This window comes from Trichosurus vulpecula, chromosome 5, assembly GCF_011100635.1.
Source record: "Trichosurus vulpecula isolate mTriVul1 chromosome 5, mTriVul1.pri, whole genome shotgun sequence".
NCBI classification, from domain to species: Eukaryota; Metazoa; Chordata; class Mammalia; order Diprotodontia; family Phalangeridae; genus Trichosurus; species Trichosurus vulpecula.
Genome location: NC_050577.1, coordinates 218824514 through 218846229, shown reverse-complemented (window position 1 = coordinate 218846229; position 21716 = coordinate 218824514). Strand labels below are relative to the sequence as shown.

At 39.9% G+C, this 21716-nt stretch overlaps 1 protein-coding gene across 3 annotated transcripts in view; it reads right to left on the bottom strand.

Moving 5' to 3' along the window:
- Nucleotides 1–15723: 15723 nt before the first annotated feature.
- NTN4 (netrin 4) overlaps nucleotides 15724–21716 on the bottom strand; it is a 247983-nt gene continuing 241990 nt past the window's right edge. For 2 of the 3 annotated variants that reach the window (XM_036759925.1, XM_036759923.1), the window contains exon 10: nucleotides 15724–17199. In XM_036759925.1, the coding sequence (XP_036615820.1) occupies nucleotides 17063–17199 (137 nt within the window). In that variant the 3' untranslated portion in view covers nucleotides 15724–17062. The remainder of the gene's footprint in view (nucleotides 17200–21716) is intronic. The other variant, XM_036759924.1, reaches the window with a different exon arrangement.

Below are 21716 nucleotides of genomic sequence, written 5' to 3'. Positions count from 1 at the left end.
GTGAGCTTGTCTTCGGAACCTATTTTGAAATCTCTGCTCCAAAAGACCCCAAGAAAAAGACTAGCTCTGGTAGTTGGGTTGATGAAAACCACCTCACTCCCAAGATCCTCTTTGATTAGCATGCAGATGGAACCAAGGACCAGAACAAGAAGTGGACGAGGCAGGAGGACTCTACATTCCTGGCTTTATTGTGCATATCAGCTGCCTTCTTGCCAGCCTCAAACTTTGCTGATCTCCAAACACGTGAAATGTGGACACTAATACTGGTACTAGCTATTTCACACGGTTGGAAGAGGAAAGGCCAGTCTATAAAACTAGATCATGTGCTATGGATGTGAGCTATTGTTACTACCTGATATTCCTGAGCCAAAACATGACAATACAATCCTTGAATGACCATCAAATTCTAAAAGGCACCACCTCCTAGCCAGGACCTTCACTGCCACTGCAGGTGATTTGGGTGCTGCAGGTTTCTGTCCCAGCAGCTGCCGATTTGCTGTGAACACAGAAACTTGTCACCCAGATTGTGTTGGGAGAGCAAGTTGATGCACGTAGTCCTGGAGCTCCCCACTCTTCCTCAGATTTTGAGACTCTTGAACAGAGAGTTATCCTTATGTAAGAGCAGAGGACCTCCATGTTAGGGGATCTAGGCATGTGCAGGGCACAAGGCAAGCCCCCTTACACTTCTATCTACTGTGCTCAGCTTTGTCTGGGGATTCTGCAAAGAGCTTGGACAGTTAGATAAAGCTCAACTGAGTCCAAGATAAAACTGGTTGTTCCTTTATTGGGGCGGGGGAGGATGGGGGTTGGACCTGTTATTTCACCAGTACAGGGAGTTCCCATTGGGCAAATTCCCTCTGCCAGTGTGGATTGGCAAACTATTCTGAAATGTATATAGTCTTAGAGGATTGTTGGGGATACTGAGAGTGTAAGTAATTTGCCCAGTCTCATGTAGCTAGTATGTGTTTTCAACTCAGGCCTCCCTGACTCCAAGGCCAGTCCTTTATATACCATGCCATGGTACCCCACAGTTCTAGTTATAAAAGAGGAAGCTGACATGGTGAGGGGGTACTCTACACTTTGGGCCTGTCATCTAGGAAATGACCTTTCCAGGTTACCACACCCTCAGGGCAGCAAAATACCATCAGTTGGAGACAATCCTCAACAACCCTTCCCTATGCCCGTCTCTGAGATGCCATCCTTCTCCACAACTGGAGCCTCATCTATCCCTGAATTATTCAGAATTTGGGGATTTGGGAACTGGAGGGAGAAGAGGATACAAGTATTATTTTTCTACACCATACAGATATACACATATGTGATCATCTCTATCCATCTACAAAACCACTGGGTGGGGGGTATTGCATTTGCCATGTTGCCTGGCCTCTTCTATCTCCTCATTCTGCCCCTTTGGGAAACAAACCTGGGGTTTCAGATAGGTCTAGGAACATTTGTATATCCCCCAATCAAAATCTCTCAATTCAACTCTCCCCCACTCACCCCTTTCCCCCCTTCCCTTTACAGCTCTCAATCAAACGCCTTTGTGCAAGGCCTTATGATCTTAGTAAAGTTTAATTGGATCAGGCAAAAAGGTAATAAAAACATAACCAGCAGACACAGGTATTTCAGAAACGGCAGCCATCTCAGTTCTGTTCACCCCAGCTGACTGTAACTGGCTCCCATTTCAGAACTGGAATAAAAAGACTGTGCAGAGAACAATCCCAGAGTAGGTAGATTTGAAATATTCATATAGCTGTCCTTTAACAGCGGTAAGACCCTTGGTCCTGCCTGATTCTCTCCACACTGGTTGTTGCCTCATCTGTACAAGACCCCATTTGCTTCAGTGTTCATGTCTGCTGGTTTTTCTGTTAGTGAGATGGAAACTTTCTTCATTAGGTATGGAGAAAGTCCATTCCTACATGTCCCTGTTTCTGACCTTCACTTTCAAAAGTGATATGTCCAGAGACATCCACACACTGATCATGGCCCTCTGGGAAAACCCCCCAGAACTCTCCTTCCCCAAAGCTTTCTGGGACATGTAGTCTGAGAGAAAAGATTAAAAGCCCCAGATGATATAGATCTGTTACATATAAATGATCCTACAACCTACAGGCAATAACAGGAGGCTGGTTCAGGCAAGTTTGCTCACTCTTGCGGCCAGAACCTGAGGTGCCAGGAGCACATTTCTAAGAGAATTTACAGGTAGTGCACAATTATTTGGTCCTCTGTTTCTGCAGAAAGAATAACTGAACTCTAATTCAAGATACTCATTCTCTTTTAATGGAATTATTTAACAGGGAACATACTGTTCAACTACAGTAGAAGGAGAGAATTTAAAAGACAATCGCATACTGCAAAGAATTCTGGGCTTAGACATCTCCTTAAGTACAACATGAAGTCTGTTTGGATTGGCTGAGAGACTTGGTCATACTCTCCATGGCTTGTATAATGCCATCATGCTTCTTGGAATTGGAGTGTGCAAGAACTAGGAAAGAGTATTTCAGCTTAACTTCCTGAGGATGAATCACTTGGAAGGGAAGAAAGTACCTCAGCCTCTTCTCCCCACCGCCTCTACCCACATTGGTCAGAAGGGTACCTTATGAACTTTGGAGGGTCAGAGGATTTGGACTTTTCACATACATGCTAGCAGCATTTCTAGGACAGCAACATAGCAAAGATTAAAGGCAGTTTCTACATCAGCAACCAAGGACAGATTAGATTTAATGGGGGAAAAACAGATTTAAGGCTTTACAAAGAGCACAGAAGAAAAGTTGCATTATACCCAAGGGGAACTTCTTGAGGATTCCAGCTAAAGGGACTTGTAGGAACTGTTTGTTACCTTTTGTTAATGTGCTTTTTAAACTTGTGTCCACTTTCTCTTGGACTCCATGTACTGGTGAGAGAGTGTGTCACAGACTTTTTTTGGGTAAGAGTATGTTGTAACAACTTACTGTAACACTTTAGGAAATAACTCTTTCTAAAAACTATAATTGTGTCTGGCTGACTGATATTAAATGATAATCATCGGGGAAGCTCACCGATGGGGGCTCATGAGCTATAGCACTAAAAAGATATCCCTTAACCCCTTATAACTAACTCTACAGCCCTGATAGGATGCCATGCTCTGGAGATTTGATTCATGAATTGGGACAGTAGCTCCAAAGCATGTGCTACATTGGGATATCAAGATAATAAAAATGACACAGTTCCTGTCCTTAAGAAGCTTAGAACCAAATAAGGATTAACTGTAGAAGGACGGTCATAGTGAGATGATAGACCTGCTCAGATGAGTTTTGTCTTTATATCTTTCTCAATGGTTCTTTCTAAGCTTTCATGTGGGCAAATGAAAGAAAGAATGAATGAGGTCTCAGGCTGTTAAGTAGCACGGTGCAGAGAGCACTGGACCTGGAGTCAGGAAGATCTGAGTTTGAATCTAGCCTCAGGCATTTATTATCTCTGTGACCCTGGGCAGGTCACAGCCTCTGCTTGTCTCAGTTTCCACTTTATAAAATTGGGATGATAAATAGGCCTTTCTTAGGGTTGCCGTGAGTATAAAATGAGATGTTTTCAAGGTACTTTGTAAACCTCAAAGTGTTACCTAAATGCTAGTTCTTCTTATTATTAAACACATCAATTTCAGTATCATTGTGTTCATAAGAAAGGGCCTGACTACCATTTAACATGGACTTTACATACCTACATGTAATCACCAAAGACCCTTCATCAAAGTGTATTCAGACTTCATTGAAAACATTAACTAATATCTTAGGCAACTCAACCATTTAGAAACCCTGTGGTCCCTTCTCCAAAAGTAGTGCTGCATGCCATTAGTTGATATTTTGAAGATGAGAGTGGTAGCTATCTAAATGTAACTCACACTCCCCATTGCTCTTGGGCTATCTTGCCCCTGCCCACATGGACCTGTTATGTTCTTGGGTAACACTATATTTCCTAAGCTTAGTTACCCTCCCTGGGCTTCACATGGACCTGTTATGTTCTTGGGTAACACTATATTTCCTAAGCTTAGTTACCCTCCCTGGGCTTCAACTTCCTCATTTATAAAATGGGAGTTTTAGACTATAAGATCTCTATCAAATCCAAATCATATGAATGTAACAGCAAGCACACCAGGATGGCCTGCTGGCACAGGTTCTTTGATCTGCTTTTCTTAAAGGAAAGGCAACTTTAAGGGGGTCAACAATCTTTCCTTAATCAAGCACATGTAAATCATTCACTAATTCAAGGGAAAGGTTGGCATCCTGAACGTGGAGAGAGTACAAGCAGAGAAATTAGCACAGAGATTCAACAGACAGGACTCCAACTGTCTGAACGAAGTAATACAACCACCTACATACACCACCAGATCAGGCTAGCATCAACATCTGAGTAGTCAGGGTGGGGGGGTCTTAAAAAATAGCTACTCAGAGTCCCATCCAGGGAATCAAAAGGTCCTTCTCATGAGCAAGCCCCCAAAGTAAAATTTCACCTCAGAATACATATGTGCTTTAGGCTAATAGGCTCAGAGCCAGAAGGCATCACAACCCTCATGACTCAGTGCCTAATTAGCTTAGTACCAAAATGTGTGGAAGCCTTCCTACAAGCAAGCCTCCCAGTAAGCAAGCCTCCCCCTAAGCAAGCTCTTTCTTAGGCAAGTTCCTCCCCCAATAGGCTTTATGTGACTCAGGATATATTACAGTTGTGAGTTGAACACATGTGGTCACATAGGCCTATTAATGGACTGGGAAGTTCTTCCTATTCCATTAACATTACAATGAACCATAGCTCTGCTCTTCTTCACTGTAATAGCAAGAACCCTAGCATACCCAGGATGGCCTGGTCCTTTGATCTGCTTTACTAGGAAAGATGGCTTTTTTAAGAGGTCAACAATCTTCTTTAATCACATTCTCTAGTTCAGGGGAAAAGTCAGCCCCCTGAACGTCAGAGAAAATACAGAGAAAATACAAGCAGAGAAATTAGCATAAAGACCAGCAGATGGGGCTCTGACTGCCTGAATCAAAGCAATATTGCTTTACACTTTACATACACCACTGGATCTAGAGAGCCTTTACATCTGAGCAGTCAGGGTAGAACTCAGAGTCTCAACCAGGGAATCAAAAGATACTTCTCATAAATGAACCCCCAAAGCAAAATACTAACTCAGAGTATATATACACTTCTCTGTGAGAAGGCATCACAACCCTCATTATTCAGTGACAATCAACTTATTACCAAAAGGTGTGAAAGCCTTCCTCTAAGCAAGCTTCCCTTAATGGGTTCCACATGAGGCCTATTAATGGGCGGGGAAGATCTTCATATCCCATTAACATTACACTCACCTTAAATGTACATATATGGTTTTATTCTATTTCCATTTATTTCCATATAGTCTATTATATATTTCTAAACATTCTATTTCTTTCATTTGAAACTTCTTGTGATCTGATTGTAAAAATGATAGACCATGACTTTGATGGATATGTGGACAATAAAACCACAACTGGTAAATAAATGTCTGTTAACTGGTGCAGTGGATAGCATGCTGGGCCCGGAGTTAGGAAGACTCATCTTTCTGAATTCAAATCCGCCTCAGACACTTACAAGCTATGTGACCCCAGGCAAGTCATATATCCCTGTTTGCCTCAGTTTCCTCAACTGTAAAATGAGCTGGAGAAAGAAATGGCAAACCACTCCAGTATCTCTGCCAAGAAAATGGGGTCATGAAGAGTCAGACAAGATTGAAAATGACTCAACAACAACAAGAAACACAGAGATGCATAACATGTCCTTATGCTCAAGGAGCTCACAGTCTGAGGCACTAGGAGGTACCTGTGAAAAGATAATAGCATATGGCAGGACAGGGAAGAGGAGGGAGTTCTAGCTAGTGGGAAAAGCTCTAGAGTTTGTGACTGTGGCCAAGTCACAAATCACTCTTTGGGCTTCAGTTTCTCCATCTGTGAAATACTGGGGCTGGACTAGCATGATCTCTGAGGTTCCTTCTACCTATGCATCTAAAACTGGAGTTTTTTGAAGGAGACCAAGATGAATAATTATTAATCAGTCATTGAAAGAGAATAGAATGGAAATCAACTCTCTATCCCACTCCCCTTTCTTGTGCTTCTAATGAAGATGGATGGGCAGCGTCTTCAGGTTTCAATTGCCAGCCTCTCAGACTGTGACTCCGTCTGCCACACTGCTCAGTACTTCATGGGGATACAGAACAGTTTTGGTACAGGTGAAAGTAATAGAACAGAGAACCGAAGGCGAGGCTGGACATACATATATATTCAGGCAGGAGGGGATCCTGGAATCGCAGACACCAAAGACCCATCCATCTTCCTCCCAAATAACACTCAAGCTGGATAGGGAGTAGTTTTCTTCTCCTCTTCCCTCCCCCATGCATGTTCAATCTAAAAGAATGCATGGGAACAAAGACGCATAAATTGCTGGTGATGAAAGAAATTTGTTCAGGGTCTAGGGCACGCTGAAGATATTATTTATCTTCATATAGTATAAAGATTACCCCTGTCGGACTGCCAAGGTCAGGGAGTTTGTCTCCTGGTAACAGTTTGATAAATTTGAGCTGAATTAGTTGAAACAGCCCTGGGGCACCATTCACTGGGGCACAGAGCTTTCTTTGCATTGAAAAGTAGGAGCTGTTTGCTACAGTCCTATTTTTATTTAATTGTACTACCCTCATTAAGATCTTCTAACCAACTACTTTTCTGTATGGAGGAAAGAGTGAGCAGAGCATGAAAAGGGAGGTCAGCCTTCTTATAAAAGAAACATAAAATCAGAGCAAGAGCAAGTATTTGCTGGAGAAGTTTTTCATCAACATTTGCTTTGCTATTGGCAGTTATCTTTGATAGGGCAGGGTAGAATAGTTGACAATTTCTCTATAAGGTGTGATGACTTCTCTTTATGACAATCATTCCTAAAACCCAGGCATTTTATAAAAGGATAAAAACAAAGCAACCCCCAGCTTCCCAGGAGATAGTCCATGCTAACTAGTATGTTTCTGTGCCCAGCCCTGAGGATCTTAGAGCCTTGACGTGAGGATGCTGGGCCAGTCTGTTGGTGTTTGGGACTGAAAATAATTTACAAAACAAAAGTTTGACCTTCCCATAGAAACAGGCCATGGTTCATGGTTAGGAAGGCTGGCAGGGAATTTATGGAGTTAATTATGAAGCATCGGTTTATTACATGGATAAAGCCCACATGGTTAGGAGTGGGGCATTTACACTGAGCTAGGGACTTGAATTCTTTTGTGGCTGGAATGCAGTGGGACTTCCCAAAGGGCTGAAAGAATGACTAGAATGTCTTCTATTATTATTATTTCTCCTCATAGATTTGAGTGAATCTTCCCAAGCTGCTGTGACGTGATGAGCCCGCAGCAGGCACTGCTCCCTCCATGGCTTATGCAGGCATGTAACAATACCTGTCTAACACATGCGTGTCAGACAAAGCTGTCGTAAATCTTCAAGCCCAACAGGAAAATTAATGAGCACGGCACAGAGCAGGACCCTGTCAGCTCCATAATAGGGCTGTGGGAGGAAGAATTCTGTTGCTTCCCTCTGGGCATTAAGGGCACCTCAGAAACTGATGCTTTGTGGTCATTATCCAATTATAACTGCTTTTTGCTCTGAAGAATTTAGTCATTTATTGCTTTCAATTCATCCAGGGGAAACAGTAGCTGCTACTGCAGCCATGGTGAGGGAGGCCTGTGGTGCCACTGCTGAGTTTCTTCTTTGGAAACAAATTCTTCGGTAGAGAATGTCACATCTTAACTTGGGTTATTTCAGGATATTAAATACAAAAACAAGACCAACCCCCCCAACCCAAAACCCAAATAAAAAAACCCAAACCAAACAAGCCATCTCACCTCATGTTTTCTAACATCCCCAGAACATGAAAAGGGATTATTTTTCCTTTATATGGGGAGAAACTGAGGTAGGAAACTGAAGCCATCTGTTGAAGGCTCTTTAACCCATGATGGGGGAAGAGTACTGGACTTCTACCTTCCTACTGTATTGGGATCACATGGCCTAAGGACATTTATAGTTTATCAAATGATTCTATGTAATGGAGTCCCTATTTACCAAATAGTTGTTTGACTGAAGAATCATTAAGTTCCCTCTTTTAAGACTTAGTAAAAAAGGGTGGATCTAAAAACTCAAGGGTTTCTTTTTCTAGGTAACATTTGAAAAAAAAGATTTGGTGTGATCAAAAAAAAGTCAACTGTATACTCTGTATTTCTGCTGCAAGCTAATTCATGCAATATTTATCAAAGAAAAGAGAAAACACTGCTAAAAACATTCACTTGTCTGTCTGTCCTCAAGTCTCAAAAGGTCTCCTGGCTGCTGAAGGTCACTAGGGCAGGGTGACATGAAGATAGGGGATGGTGTGTGTGTGTGTGTGTGTGTGTGCATGCAATGGGAGAGGGGGGTTTTTTAGGTCAGGAAAGATACCTGACCCTTTTGTCCACAACACCAGTCAAATGCCCTGTAAATAAGCTGCTGAAAGCTTCCTGTGATTTAATGATGCTTCCTTGCTTCCACAAGTTCATAGCTTCTTCCTTTTCTTCTCCCTTTTCCTTAAACCCCTCAGACTTCTACCAGAGAATAAATACATGTGTCATGAGGGTAGAGCACTGGCCACACAAATAGGCAGAGGAACTGTCTTTCAGTGTGATTTGTTTGGCATTGAAAGGCCTGAATGACTTAAGATATCTCCTCCGCTGGCTTGCCACCTGCAGTTAAAAGAATTCTTTAAAAAGGCCAGGTGTGTGATTCTAATTGGGTCAATAAGGCATTATGAAATCTTGAAGGGGGTAACACATTAGCTAGCTAACATATTAGAATAGATGAATTTTATCTGACTAACCCACTAGTCCCTTATTAACAGCTCACATTTATATAGGACTTTAAGACTTATAAAGCCTTTTCTCAGAACAACTCTGTGTGGTGGGGCAAGTACCTCCTTTTCTGATGAGGAAACAGGCTAGTTTAGTAAATGTAGCATTTCCTCCAGGAGCACTCTCGCCCCTTCTCCATCTCATGTTTGCAATGGCAGGCTTGATCCCAGAGGTGGTTACAACCTACAGTTCCAGGGCACTTTATGGGTCTGCTCTTTTAAAATTCATGAGTGTTTATCAAAGAAAGGAGCGATCACTGACTTGTCTATCCTCAAGCCTCATGACTGCCCACAAGTGTGTTATAGATACAAGGAGAGAAGTAGACACAATCTGCTCAAAGCAAAGGCGTTTTACTGAGATGGCACAGTAACAACTGTAGCTACAAAACATCCATCCCTTCCATAAACCAGAGGTACATTCTTCCACACATACACTGAGTATCAGTGGGATGAGTTGGCACAAAGAGTAAGGACAGTGGTAGAAAGGAGTACATGTAGGGAGCACACGTAGGTCAAGACAATTCAAGCGACAGGTACTACAGGCCCTGTGTCCTTTTTCTCCTTGGGGTGCATTCACGCTGCTCCTCTCTGGGCACAGAGTTTCTGCTAGGTGGGCCACTCAGCTGGGCTTTCTTGACTGGCTCAATTCTTGAGGAGTAGCCGGGGCTACTCATCTCTTGAATCCATGCTGGCTCTCTTCTCTGCTGCTAGGGGTTCCCATTGCTTAGAACTGATTCCAGCGACTTATTCTCCCCCTGTTCCCCGTTGGCTGTCATGTCTCTTAATAAGCACGTAACTCTGCTTTAAGACAACAAAGCCTATGGACAGGAAGAGAAGTCCCCAACCCTGCCCTCTGGTAGAGGTGCAGGGTCTCACTCCACAAAGGGAATTTCTGCCTCAACTGTTCCTCCAGTGTCTCCAAGGCTGTCAGGTTTATCATTTAACAGCAACCCAAGCCGTGTTCTTCATTCAGCCAATGGCATGTTGCCTTTCAATTTCATAAAGGATACCTTTTCACTTAATAAAGGAATAACAAGGCAAGACACAACTGTACTTTTCAGCACATTAATAGCTTACTACCTCAGTAACTTGTCACTCACTTTCTGTGATTACATCAATTGGGCTAGGGGAAGGGTGAGAGAGAAGCAACTACCATCTCCTCCCCCAACTTCATAAATATCAAAGACCAAATTCAAACTCAGGACTTTTGGTTCCAAGGTCACTGATCTTTCCATGATGCCATGGTGCCTTATAAGAAGCACCAAATAGATTTATGCTGATGTGGAGACATACTTACAGCAAGAGGTATTTTATAACAGAACTAACGAAAGAATTGAGTTTTGTCAGCAACAATTATTTTAAAGTATCCTATGAGTTTTGCCTACATAGTAGTAATAAATACTCTCAGGTAGTTGTGATATGAAATCCATGCAAAAACACTGAGTTTGTTGGTTTTATATGTCTTTAGGACTCATTTAACATTTGATTTCAAAATGTATCCAAACTGACCAATTTTTTCCCCACCTGGAGATGTTTTGTAGACAAGAAGTTTCTGAAGGAGTCATTCCAGTTAAATACCCAAACCCAGAGTCCTGATTCAGTAGCTCGGCTTTCTGTACTGTCTTATCTTTAGCACTTTTAAAAAACACAACTATTGAAAGACGGCTAATACAGAGTGGGTAAGACAAGAACATTTTGTCATTGAAATCTCGAAACCTTTCTCATTTTTTCCTCCTTTTCTCCCCCAAGTTTTATCAATACCCTTACCTTTTTTTACCCTAGACATTTCCTGGTATAGCTACCCACTGAACCCAGGTCTGCAACAGCGAACAGTGAAACAGAACTGAAATCAAAATGACTGTGCTGAGAGCACATGGGACATTCTGTATCCCTTGTACTGAGCTGTATCTGTTCTCTGGGACCAAGACCGGCCACTGAAATTAGTCTGAGTTGAGCTGGCTCTGTCTATTACTGACATTTTTGTAGTTGTAACTGAATACATTGCTCTCTGATTGTGCACACAGTATTTTACATTAATCCAGATGTCTTCCCAAGCTTTTCTGAATGCTTCCTATTTGTTATTACTTATGGCACAATAGTATTCCATCATTTTTACATGCCACAATTTCTTAACTCATTCTTCCAACTAATGGACACTCATTTATTTTCTAGAGCACAGAATGTAATATTTTGGTATATAAGGGACCTTTTTTGTGACCACTCTGGAATATATGCTCAGCAATAGGAAAATTATGAAGTTCAGTCACATTTCTTGATAAATCCAAACCGTCTCCCAGAATGGATGGACAAATTCAGGAGTCCCCCAATAGCACTTAATGCAATTGTCTTTCCACAGCCCCTTCAGCATTGACAATTTGCATATTTTATCATCTTTGCCAATTTTCTGGGTATGAGATTTCTTTTCATCTTAGTGACTTGGAGCATTTTTCAGGTGGTGGAGAAGCATGTCACATAGACCTTGCTTTAGTTTGGAAAGAAATAATCTTGTCTATTAAATATGTATAACTTTCACTTATTTGTATATTATCGAGATGAAAGAGCTAATACATTCTTACTTGAAAAAAATACCTGCTTTCTTTTTTGTCTACTGCTCTCCATTCTTCTATAGGCTTACTTCCTCTTCTCTGGTATCTGTTCTCTCTTAAGTGTAAAAGTTTCTGCATACTGCATTTGTTCTCTTTCCTTGCTTCTATAGCTCACATATCACAGGGCTGAAAGAATTAAAAGCGCTTTTGAAAGCCACAGGCTATTGGCTCAAGAATATCAGCAATAGAATAGAGGGCTAATATATGTGAGACATATTAGACTCCAGAATCCAGGACAAAGGTAAAAAGAGAAAGAACCTTTACTGATTCATGTTCAATATAAATGATAACAAATTTTACCTCTGTCATGGGAATTACAACAGAGAGTATAAGACAGAAGAAAAACTGTAATTACGGACGCAGTAGGACAATGGGATGTATTGCAACTTGGAGTATGGAGAACTGGGAAGATGGCAGTCAGCCAGTATAATTAATAAAATTATTAACCATATGGGACCATCCATGGAGAAAATGGTGCTTCCATGGAAAGTCTCTGATGGAAGAGAGGTAGCATTGGTGGAAGGAAACCTCAGTTTAAATCCCGTTCTTGATACATATTGGCTGTGTGACATTGGGCAAGCTATATCACCTCTCAGAGGCCCAGACACCCCTGTTTGACAGAGGTTCTTAATCTTTCTTTGCCCTGGACACCTCCTTTGATAATCTGGTGAAACCTAGGGATCCCTTTCCAGAATAATGTTTTTAAATGTACAAAATAAAATACATAAAATTACAACGGAAGCCAAATCTATTGAAATATAATTATAAATTTTTTAAAAAAAATTCATGAATCCAAGAATTACTGCTTAAAGATTATAAGTTATAAATCTGTATTGATAGAAGGAATTTCTTGAGAATTCTCTATACTAATGAAATTATAGGTCTGTACCCTTCTCCTGAAAAAATCCCTATGGAACTGTTCCATATGTGTTGTTATGCCTAATCTATCTATCTATCTAATTTTGGTGGAACCAAATGGTGAGATTAGGCAAGGTATGCTTTTAGAGCCCTTCTTGCCTTTTCAAACTTATAGCTCATAATTTGTAAATGTCTTTCACCTATCTTCATTTCTCTTTTTCATGTCTAATGTATTTCCTTTTTAGTCATTCAAAAAATATGCCTGGAAATTTGTCACTTTAAATGGCATTTAGGCAGTGTCAAATGTGGTCATGGTGTTGCTGTAGGAAAAAAAAAATTAATTAGATCCTTTGGGCTCAGTGTGGGTGTGGGTTGGCAGGAACCTCACTTTTCTTTAAACATTTCCTTATTGGTATCCCAAAAGACACTCCTTTGCTTCTCTTTCATTCCCTTGTGCAAATCTCCCATGCAATATTATAGTTATTCATAAATATTTTCCTTCTGAACTGTGGGAAAGAAGTTGCGAGTAGCTTTGACTCTTTGATAAGGTTAGGTCTGGGGACAGCCTGTCACTGAAACAATGAACACAAAAGCAAATGAACCCTGGGGACTGTGGACAGAGCTTGTCAGCTGCAGTGTTCTTCCATGCCCTATGACAGCAAGGAAGGGATGGAGAATTTTTGAGACTCCTTTCTTCTAACTCTCCATTGTTGATAATCGATTTCTGATCATTGAGGGATGGATTTGCTTTGTAAATAAATTGTATCTCTTTTCCCCCTAAAGTATTCTGTTTATCTACACTGTTATCTTTCTGTTGAGTACAGCCAGATGTACATGGATTTTAGAATTTAATGGTCACTTCCCCATAGATTTGGCCTCAGTGTAACTCTGAAAAGGTTATCCTATTCCTGGGACTTTCCATTGCATCAGATATTAAATATTAGCAACATTCCTCTGCAGGGTGAATGATGTAACGTGAGGGCAAAAACTGTGCTGACCTCAGGCAAAGCATGTCTGATGTATTTGGAAATTACTCATGCAACCTGCTGACTAATAAAGCAAAGAAACAGATGGTAGAGAGTTCTGGGGAAGGGATGCTGGTAGGGTGGGGAAGGCCACCAGAATAGTTAGGAAGGAAAAGTCCTCACATGCTTATGTGTAAAGCCACGAATGAAAGCTTCATTCAGTTTTCTGTGTTGGTACAAGATACATGCTCAACAAATGGCCATGTGGCCTCTTTCTGAAGACCTCACGTGATGGGACACCCTTTAATCTTTGAAAGCTGCCCATTCCATTTCTGGATAACTCTAGTCATTTTCCTCACATAGCACCAGTCTGCTACTGTAGCTTTCACCCAATACTCCAATTTCTGTGCTTTCGGACCAGGCAGAACAAATATGATAGCCCTTCACATATTTGAAGACAGTTATGGTGTTCCTCCTAGGACTTTTCTTCTGAGTTAAATATTGCTAGTTCCTTTAACTGATGGTCTTGTGATATGGTGGCCAATCCTCTCACCAACCTGGTTGCCCTTTTCTGGGCATGCTCCAGTTTGTTAACCTTCCTAAACTGTGACACCCACAGCTGGACACAACACTCCGGATGTGCTCTGACCAGGGCAGTGGACAGCAGAACTGTTACCTTTCCTTTTCAGAAAACATGGTCTCTATTCATGGTTGCTACATCTCACTGCTGATGCATACTGAGTTTTCGATTCCCTGAAACCATTAGATGTCTTTTTCAATTGTCATCATCCCTTCATCTGGAATTTATGTGTTTGATATAATGAACCCCAACGTAGGACTTCACATTTTTCTCTACTAAATTTCATTTTTATTACATTCAATTTAAAGTTGTAACCTGTAGAGACCGAAAGTGGAATGGGATTTAGGCCATCAAAAGTGTAGCCCCACTGGACACTCTGTTTCTCTTTTTGTTGACTTGCTTGCCATTTATTTACTTACAGGATTATATATAATTTGTAATCATATAATTTGAGCTGGAAGGGACCTTGGAAGCCATTTATTTCAACCGCCCCCCCCATTTTACAGATATGGAAACTGAGGCCCAGGGAGGTAGTGACTTGTACAAGGTTACGCATGTAGTAAGTGGGAAAAGCCGGTATTTGAACCTAGGTCCCCTTGACTCCAAATCCTGCAGTCTTCCCACTGTATCATGCTGCTTTCCTACTACTTTGGAAATTATAAAACTTGTTTAAGAAAGTTAAAGCTGGAGTGAAAAAGTTTCAAATGATTTGTGCAACAGGAATGAAGACAATATGAGGTAATCATAATTGAAAGCTATTTAAAGACACTGCAAACATGGCTAATACGGAAATATGTTTTGCATAATTTCACGTGTATAACTGATATCCTATTGCTTGACTTCTCAGTGGATACAGGAGGGTCAGGTGAGGAGGAGAGAGAATTTCAAACTCAGAATTTAAAAAAAAGAATGTTAAAAATAAATAAATGAAACTAAAAAAAGACATTGCAAAAAGATATGGGTGAAAGCATTTAGAAATGATAAGAAAATCAGGGTCCTGTACATTTTAAAGTCTAGTTATTTTAAAAGTCTAAGAGCTATAAATAAATTTGAAAATAGATTCATAAATTTTAAAGTAGATGTTTAATTATGTGAAACATGAAAGGATAGAGTTGGGTTATCCAGAAGTTTAAGAATGAAACCTATATGCAGTACATTAAAAATGATTCCTTTAGCTGGGGTGGGGAACCTGCAGCCTTGAGGCCACATGTGGCCCTCTAAATCCTAGGGTGCAGCCTTTTGACTGAGTCCAAATTTTATAGAACAAATCCTTTTATTAAGGGGATTTGTTCTGTGGTTTGGATTCAGTCAGAGGGCTGCACTTGAGGACCTAGAAGGCCATATGTGGCCTTGAGGCCGCAGATTCCCCACCCTTGCTTTAGCTTTTTTTTTGCCATCCTTACAAAGATATGTATATATAATTGGTAAGTATTAATCAGCACTGTCAAGATGAATGAGAAAAAATCAGCAGAGAGCTTTTCTATGCAAAGTTAAGTCAAAAACATGGAGACTGATGAAGGAAGGTGATGTTTGTATAGACACAACCCATTGGGGCCAACTCCCACTCTAAGCCAAAATCTCAGGAAAAGAACAGCACAGAAACTGACTACATGTCTGAGTGTGTGTCAGTCATTTAACCTCTGGGACTAACCTCAGTTTCCCCATCCTTAAAATGAAGGGGTTAAAAACAGGTGGCCTCTAAGGTCTGGTCCAGTTCTAAATCTAAACTGTAGACGTTTTTTTTTTCAATGCAGGAAACTGGGGTTGAGTTAATTTCCTATGAGACTAAAGCACTTTAAAATGATGATCAGGAAATCATATTCTTTTATTATATATATGAAATATAAAAACAAATTAACCACACAATATATATACATATATATTTTGCAAAGTCCACAGGACCTCAGAAAAATATGTTCTGTATAGGAAGTGATAATAACACAATTTTTACAGCATTGAAGTTCATTTCTGTATACTCAAGTACAGAAGAGGCTGTAGGTAGTGTTTAAAAGGATTACAGAAGATGAATAATGACAAAATTGATAATTAATTTGGTGAATTGTCACATATGTTGGTGATAATAATGGAGAGAAATAATGACCATATATGCTGCAAATATGGAGGGAAATTCATGGAGGGAAACCAATTTAACGTTGAGATAAACACTAACCATAGAAATAAAATAAATTCCACATCCACGATCATTTTTTAATTGCTTGCTTGTGCAGTTGAAAAAGTGAGTTTCTCTTTAAGGTCTGTATCATTTTATCCAGGCAGAGTTCTTCTCTACTGATGATTATATCATCTTATTTTAAAGTCTTTTCTTGTTTAATTTATTTTTTAAAATAGTTCCATCACAGTGAATATCTGCAGAATCTAAACACCGGTCTGAAGTTGGGACTTCAGTGCAAACACATTTTTTAAGATTGCATCTTCAGAAAGTTTGTCCAAGTGTTATGTTTTATTCCACACTAAGAGGGTGTCAGGGGGTGCTTCAGTTCCTGTAGGTTCCCCACCACCACCACTATCTTCTTTCCCTTCCCTCAGTAAAAACTCTGAAATTCCACATCACAAAGTGGGAGGCAGTAAAGTGCTTTATACAAGGAAAAATTATTTACATGTGGAGAGGATCCATTTAACACCCTACGGACTAAAGTTCATACGCAGTGAACAAAAAAAGGCTCTTTTAAGAAACACCTTAGTTGACATAAGGTCCTTGGGGTGCTCGGTTGAGGTCCTGCTAATGATTTTAAATAGCATGAAATGCAAGCAACATCTTGGATGCTGGTAGGTCTTAATCAGACACATTACTCTTAATGGATAACTGTAAAATATTATGATGCTATTATAGTGCTCCCCATCATATATGAATTTTAGAATCAGTCCCATGGAGGCCAGTTATCAACACCTTGTTCAACTTTCCATCTCTTTATGCAAATAATTGTCAGCTTTTCCCAAAGAAGTTATTGTACAAAACTTAAACATTTGCCAAAGAAGGCATCAGATGAAACCTCTGTATTGCAACACTTCTCTATGCATTTTGGCACTTTTTTACATTCCAGTTTCATTTCTGAGATCTCCTTTCCACTGAGTTTGCATTTTGTGCATAGAGAAATGCCATTGGGTACCACACACCTTTGCTGTTACTTGCATTCCCTTTTTAGAATCTCCATGACTCTTCTTCCAAGAGCTGGTTTCCAGGGCTGGACAAAACTTTTCATATTCACAACTAGTCTGCCTGTTCTTACATCTTCATGTCCTGCAATAAGGTACTCCAAACCTAAAGGCAGACAACAAGATAAAGAAGTACGCAACATGAAACCTAATTTGAAAGAGAAAGAAAGACCATTGACTCAGTTCTCCTCAGTAGGAGCAAGGCCCCATCAGACGGGTGCCAGGAAGACCATTTTATCTGGGCCATGTATTTAGCATGTACAGAACTCACCATTAAATTAATAGACCAGAGCATTTGGATGGTACATGAAAGCTTGATTTTTTCTAAATAATTATTGAATCTGCAGAGAAAACAGCTTTAAAATATTTGTTAATTTTTTAAAAAGTATGCCATTTTTGGTGCCCCTGGTTTGTTTTCATGTATTATTGTATTTATTTTTAAAGTTGTGAAGTATTACAACAGTTAGGGCTAGGGATCTAGATCTCTCAAAAACAAATTGTCTAGAGCATGTCTGGACCTTTGAGACCTCCTGAATGTGGAAATAGCAGTTACCAAAAAGCTCTTTTGTTTTTTTTGTTGCTGCTATAGATCCAGTCATTTATTCACTGTTGATTCAAATAACATTTACTGGGTGCTTGGCATTGTACTGGGTGCTGTGAGGGATACGAAAGGAACTGATTTGGTTTCTATTGCAAGACGTTTAAGGTCTAATTGGGCAGACAAAATATACATACATGAATCTGCCAGAGAGGAAAAACAAAAACATGACAAAGGACTTTTGAATAATTCTTTGAATAATTGCTGTAATATTTCCAAACATGATGAACTCCATTGACTCTGACTTGGCTTGGCAGAAGCCAGGTTAGGAAGTAGTCCACTTCCTGGAGGGAAGTCAAAACAAAAGTTAAACTATTTTTTTAGTATTTACATTAAAAAAGATTGATGATTTTTGTTTTTACATCTTATTCATTTTCAAATATATCCTCCCCCATCCCCCTGCTACCCAGCAAGCCTTCTCCTGAACAAAGATTAAAAAAGAAGAAAAAACTAGTTTAATAAAACCAACCAACCCATCAAACGCCTCTGACAATATATGCAATGTTCCACACCAATAGTCTCCCCACCTCCATCATGAAAGGAGGGAAAACCTTTTGTTCTTAATGTCTTTTTAAAAGTCAGGGGAAGTTTCTTCCCCCAGCACTCACAGCTTTCATTCCAGGCTAACAGCATTGTTTAGAGGTGGAAGGGCCCTTGCTGCCATCTACAAAATCAAACCCGTGTGTGAAAAGGAATCCCCACAAAAACACATCCAGACTCAGATTAAAGACTTCAGGTGAGGGGGAAGCCACACGAACGACTTACACCCCAACAGCTCAGTGTTAGGAATAGTAAGCCAATATCTGCCTCTTGACAACTTCTATGTGCCTGCTGGCCCTGCTTCTTCCCTCTACAATTGCAAAGAAGCCTCATCACTGCTCGACCCTCAAGCCCTTCAGATGTTCCAGGATGTTTTGGCTCTGAGTATTGGGACATTTAGCTTGGGTCATAATAGCTCTGGCAACTCTCTTTAGTCACCATCTTTCTTATCCCTTACTGATGGAGGAGTGGGATAATAGCTACTTTTTTATATCTGCCACTAAAGCCCCTTATCACATGGCATGTAGATGACCTACGAGTCTTTGTATGACAGTAGAGTACAAGCTCCAGTTCTTAGGTCTTTGTCATTCAGTCATTCAGTCATGTCTGAACCCTGTGGACCACAGCATGCCAATGCTGTCCATTGGGTTTTCTTGGCAAAGACACTGGAGTGGTTTCCTTCTTCACTGGATTGAGGCAAACAGGGTTAAGTGACTTGCCCAAAATCACACAGCTAGTAAGTATCTGAAGCTAGATTTGAACTCAGGTCTGCCTGACTTCAGGCCCAGGGATCTACCTACTGAGCCATCTAGCTGCTTGCTCTTAGGTCCTACTATGTTAGAAAGTTAGATGTTGTGTCTTTTACCCGAGAACCAGACTAGCCAAGTCCAGAGAGGCTGGAATTCAGTCAACATTTATTAGGATTTACTATATGCCAGGTACTATGCTAAGTAGTGAAAATACCCCTCCCCACCCAAAAAAAAGGAGAAGAAGAAAAAAATAGCCCTTGCTCTCAAAGAGCTCACGGTCTAACATGCAAACAACAATATACAAACAAGATATGTTCAGGACCAACTGGAGATAGTCTTAGATGGTCTTCCCACTAAGATGAAGGAGGATTGGGAAAGGCCTCTTGAATAAAGTGGGACTTCAGCTGGGACTGAGAAGAAGCCAGGAGGTGGAGATGAGGAGGGAGAGAGTTCCAGGAGACAATCAGGTGATTACTCTTTAAGGCATGAAAGGTCTGCAGACTGTGTTGGTGGAATAAATATTAAACTGTGATGAAATCACAGATCTAAAATCTAAAATGATCCAGACTACCACTCCCTCTGGCCCCATTAGAAGTGATAATAGAAAGCTGATTATCATTTAATTTTATTAAGAGAAAAGAATGTAGCAGACCTAAAAAGAGCATGAGCTCTTTTTTTTCTGTGTATACTGTGGATGACACAGAAAGAAAACTCCAAATCACCCTATTCTTCTACATGTCAGGAGGATACCTGGGGGTTCTTACCACTAGCTACGAGAAAGTTGAACAGATTAATTTCTTTTCATAGGTAAGAAGGTAAGAGATTGGTTCCCAGTTCCATTTCTAGTAATCAAATCTAAGCTTTCTTGAAATAATTTGATACCTATTTTCCTAGGTTTACTTTTTTCATTCACCAGCAATCAGTACCCATTCCCATCTTGCCATGTCATAGACACAGCAGACACACAGTCAATGCTTACTGAATGAATTTGTAAGTCTGTTCATTTAGTTATATCAGCCCCTGTTAGTGGTGACTGAGGTGGCTTCAGGAGACATGTAGGCACAGAAGATTTCAGAATTTTCTTATCACTCTTTTTTTTGGCCCCAGTTATTTGAGTTGTAAAAATGGAAAACACAGTAAAATAAAAGACTGTCTGGCTTTGCTTTGGCCAGTTCCAGTCTTGTCTTCAAAGCAAGTAAACATGTTTTCCAGAATTCTTTGAATAATTGCTCTTATGTTTCCAATTGTGATGAACTGGGTTGATTTTTTTTAGTCAGTTTGGCAGAAACCTGATTAGGAAGTACAGTCTACTTCCTGGAGGGTGGCTCAGATACTTAAACCTTTTGTTTTTAATGCCTTCCTCAGAATCTGGGCATTTAAAAAAATCCTGGCATTGCAACAGAATTATTGCTGGCAGGAACCTCAAAAACCTAAATCATCGGACAAATACAACTTTAATTAGTGATCTTTAGTTTCCGGAATTAAAAATTTCACATCCTAGTTTCTGATCTATTTAAATTTGTTCCCACTTAAAATATGTATAATGTTTTAAAAAGTATAATTTATCCTTTCAATTAATAGAAATACATAAAATTTAGATGAAATATTGAGATGGGGGCAACACCAACAAACTCAAAAGGAATTTTATAAATTATTTTCTTCATTTTAAGATTTTGGGGAAAAATTCAATTAAAATTATTATAATTTGGTTGTTGGTTTGTTCCTTTGATGATTCAAAGGTCAAAGAACACAGAGCCCTTATTAATATAGCTTGAAAACCTGGCATACTGGAACAAAAATGAGGCAACTGGTCTCAGCAATGCTATCTAAACAGGTGACATTCATGTGAACAAGGGAATAAAGACAATTTTCCTGAAATTATTCCATGCCCTGCTCTCCCTCATTTTTTATATAAAATTTCTACTTTTTGAGTCATAAGGAAGTTGAAACATCTCCAGATTTTCCTCTACCAATATCCTCTCCATTTTTTAGTGTCTGCTATTTTTTTGTTTGGAATTGGAATGATTATTTAATGAAAGACAAGATAAAGAATGAAGGTTGCTTTCCCCCCAGAAGAAACAGATGCTTCTTACTTAAAAATAAATTAATTCAGTATTATGTCTGCAGATGGAATTTCACATTTGGATTTCCTTTGAGAAAAGAGTAACCATGGCACTGCCATAAGACCTACTTTTCAGATGAAGAGCTAAATGTTATTATAAAAATCAAAACTACTTTCTCTCTTCCATGACAAAGGACACTAACTTGCTAAATTTGAAAATGTCACATTAGTTTATAGGGCACAAAGATAGGAAGAAGAATTTTTTTTAACATTAATTCAAGGTGATCTGATTGAGTTGTTCCCAGAACCTCAAAGGTAAGGTGGACTCTTTATTCAGAGTTGTGGTTTGGAGGATAATAGTTATTATGACATCTCACAATTACATAGGGCTTCACTGCTTACAAACTGCTTTCCTCACCACAACCCTGCAAGTATTATTATTTCTATTTTATAAAGGAGGAAACCACTGCACCAAGGTCAGAGCATGAGCAAGTGTCAACCAGATCCTGAATCCACTAACTTCAAATCCAGTGGTTTTTTTCCACCAATATAACAAGGGGCAATCTGTAGAGAGCAAGTATGTATTCAAAAGTTTTTTCTTGTGCCTCTTCATGTGATGTAATTTACCCTTTTCTACTACCTCCTTACCTCTTCTCCCAGAACCATTCCTTTAT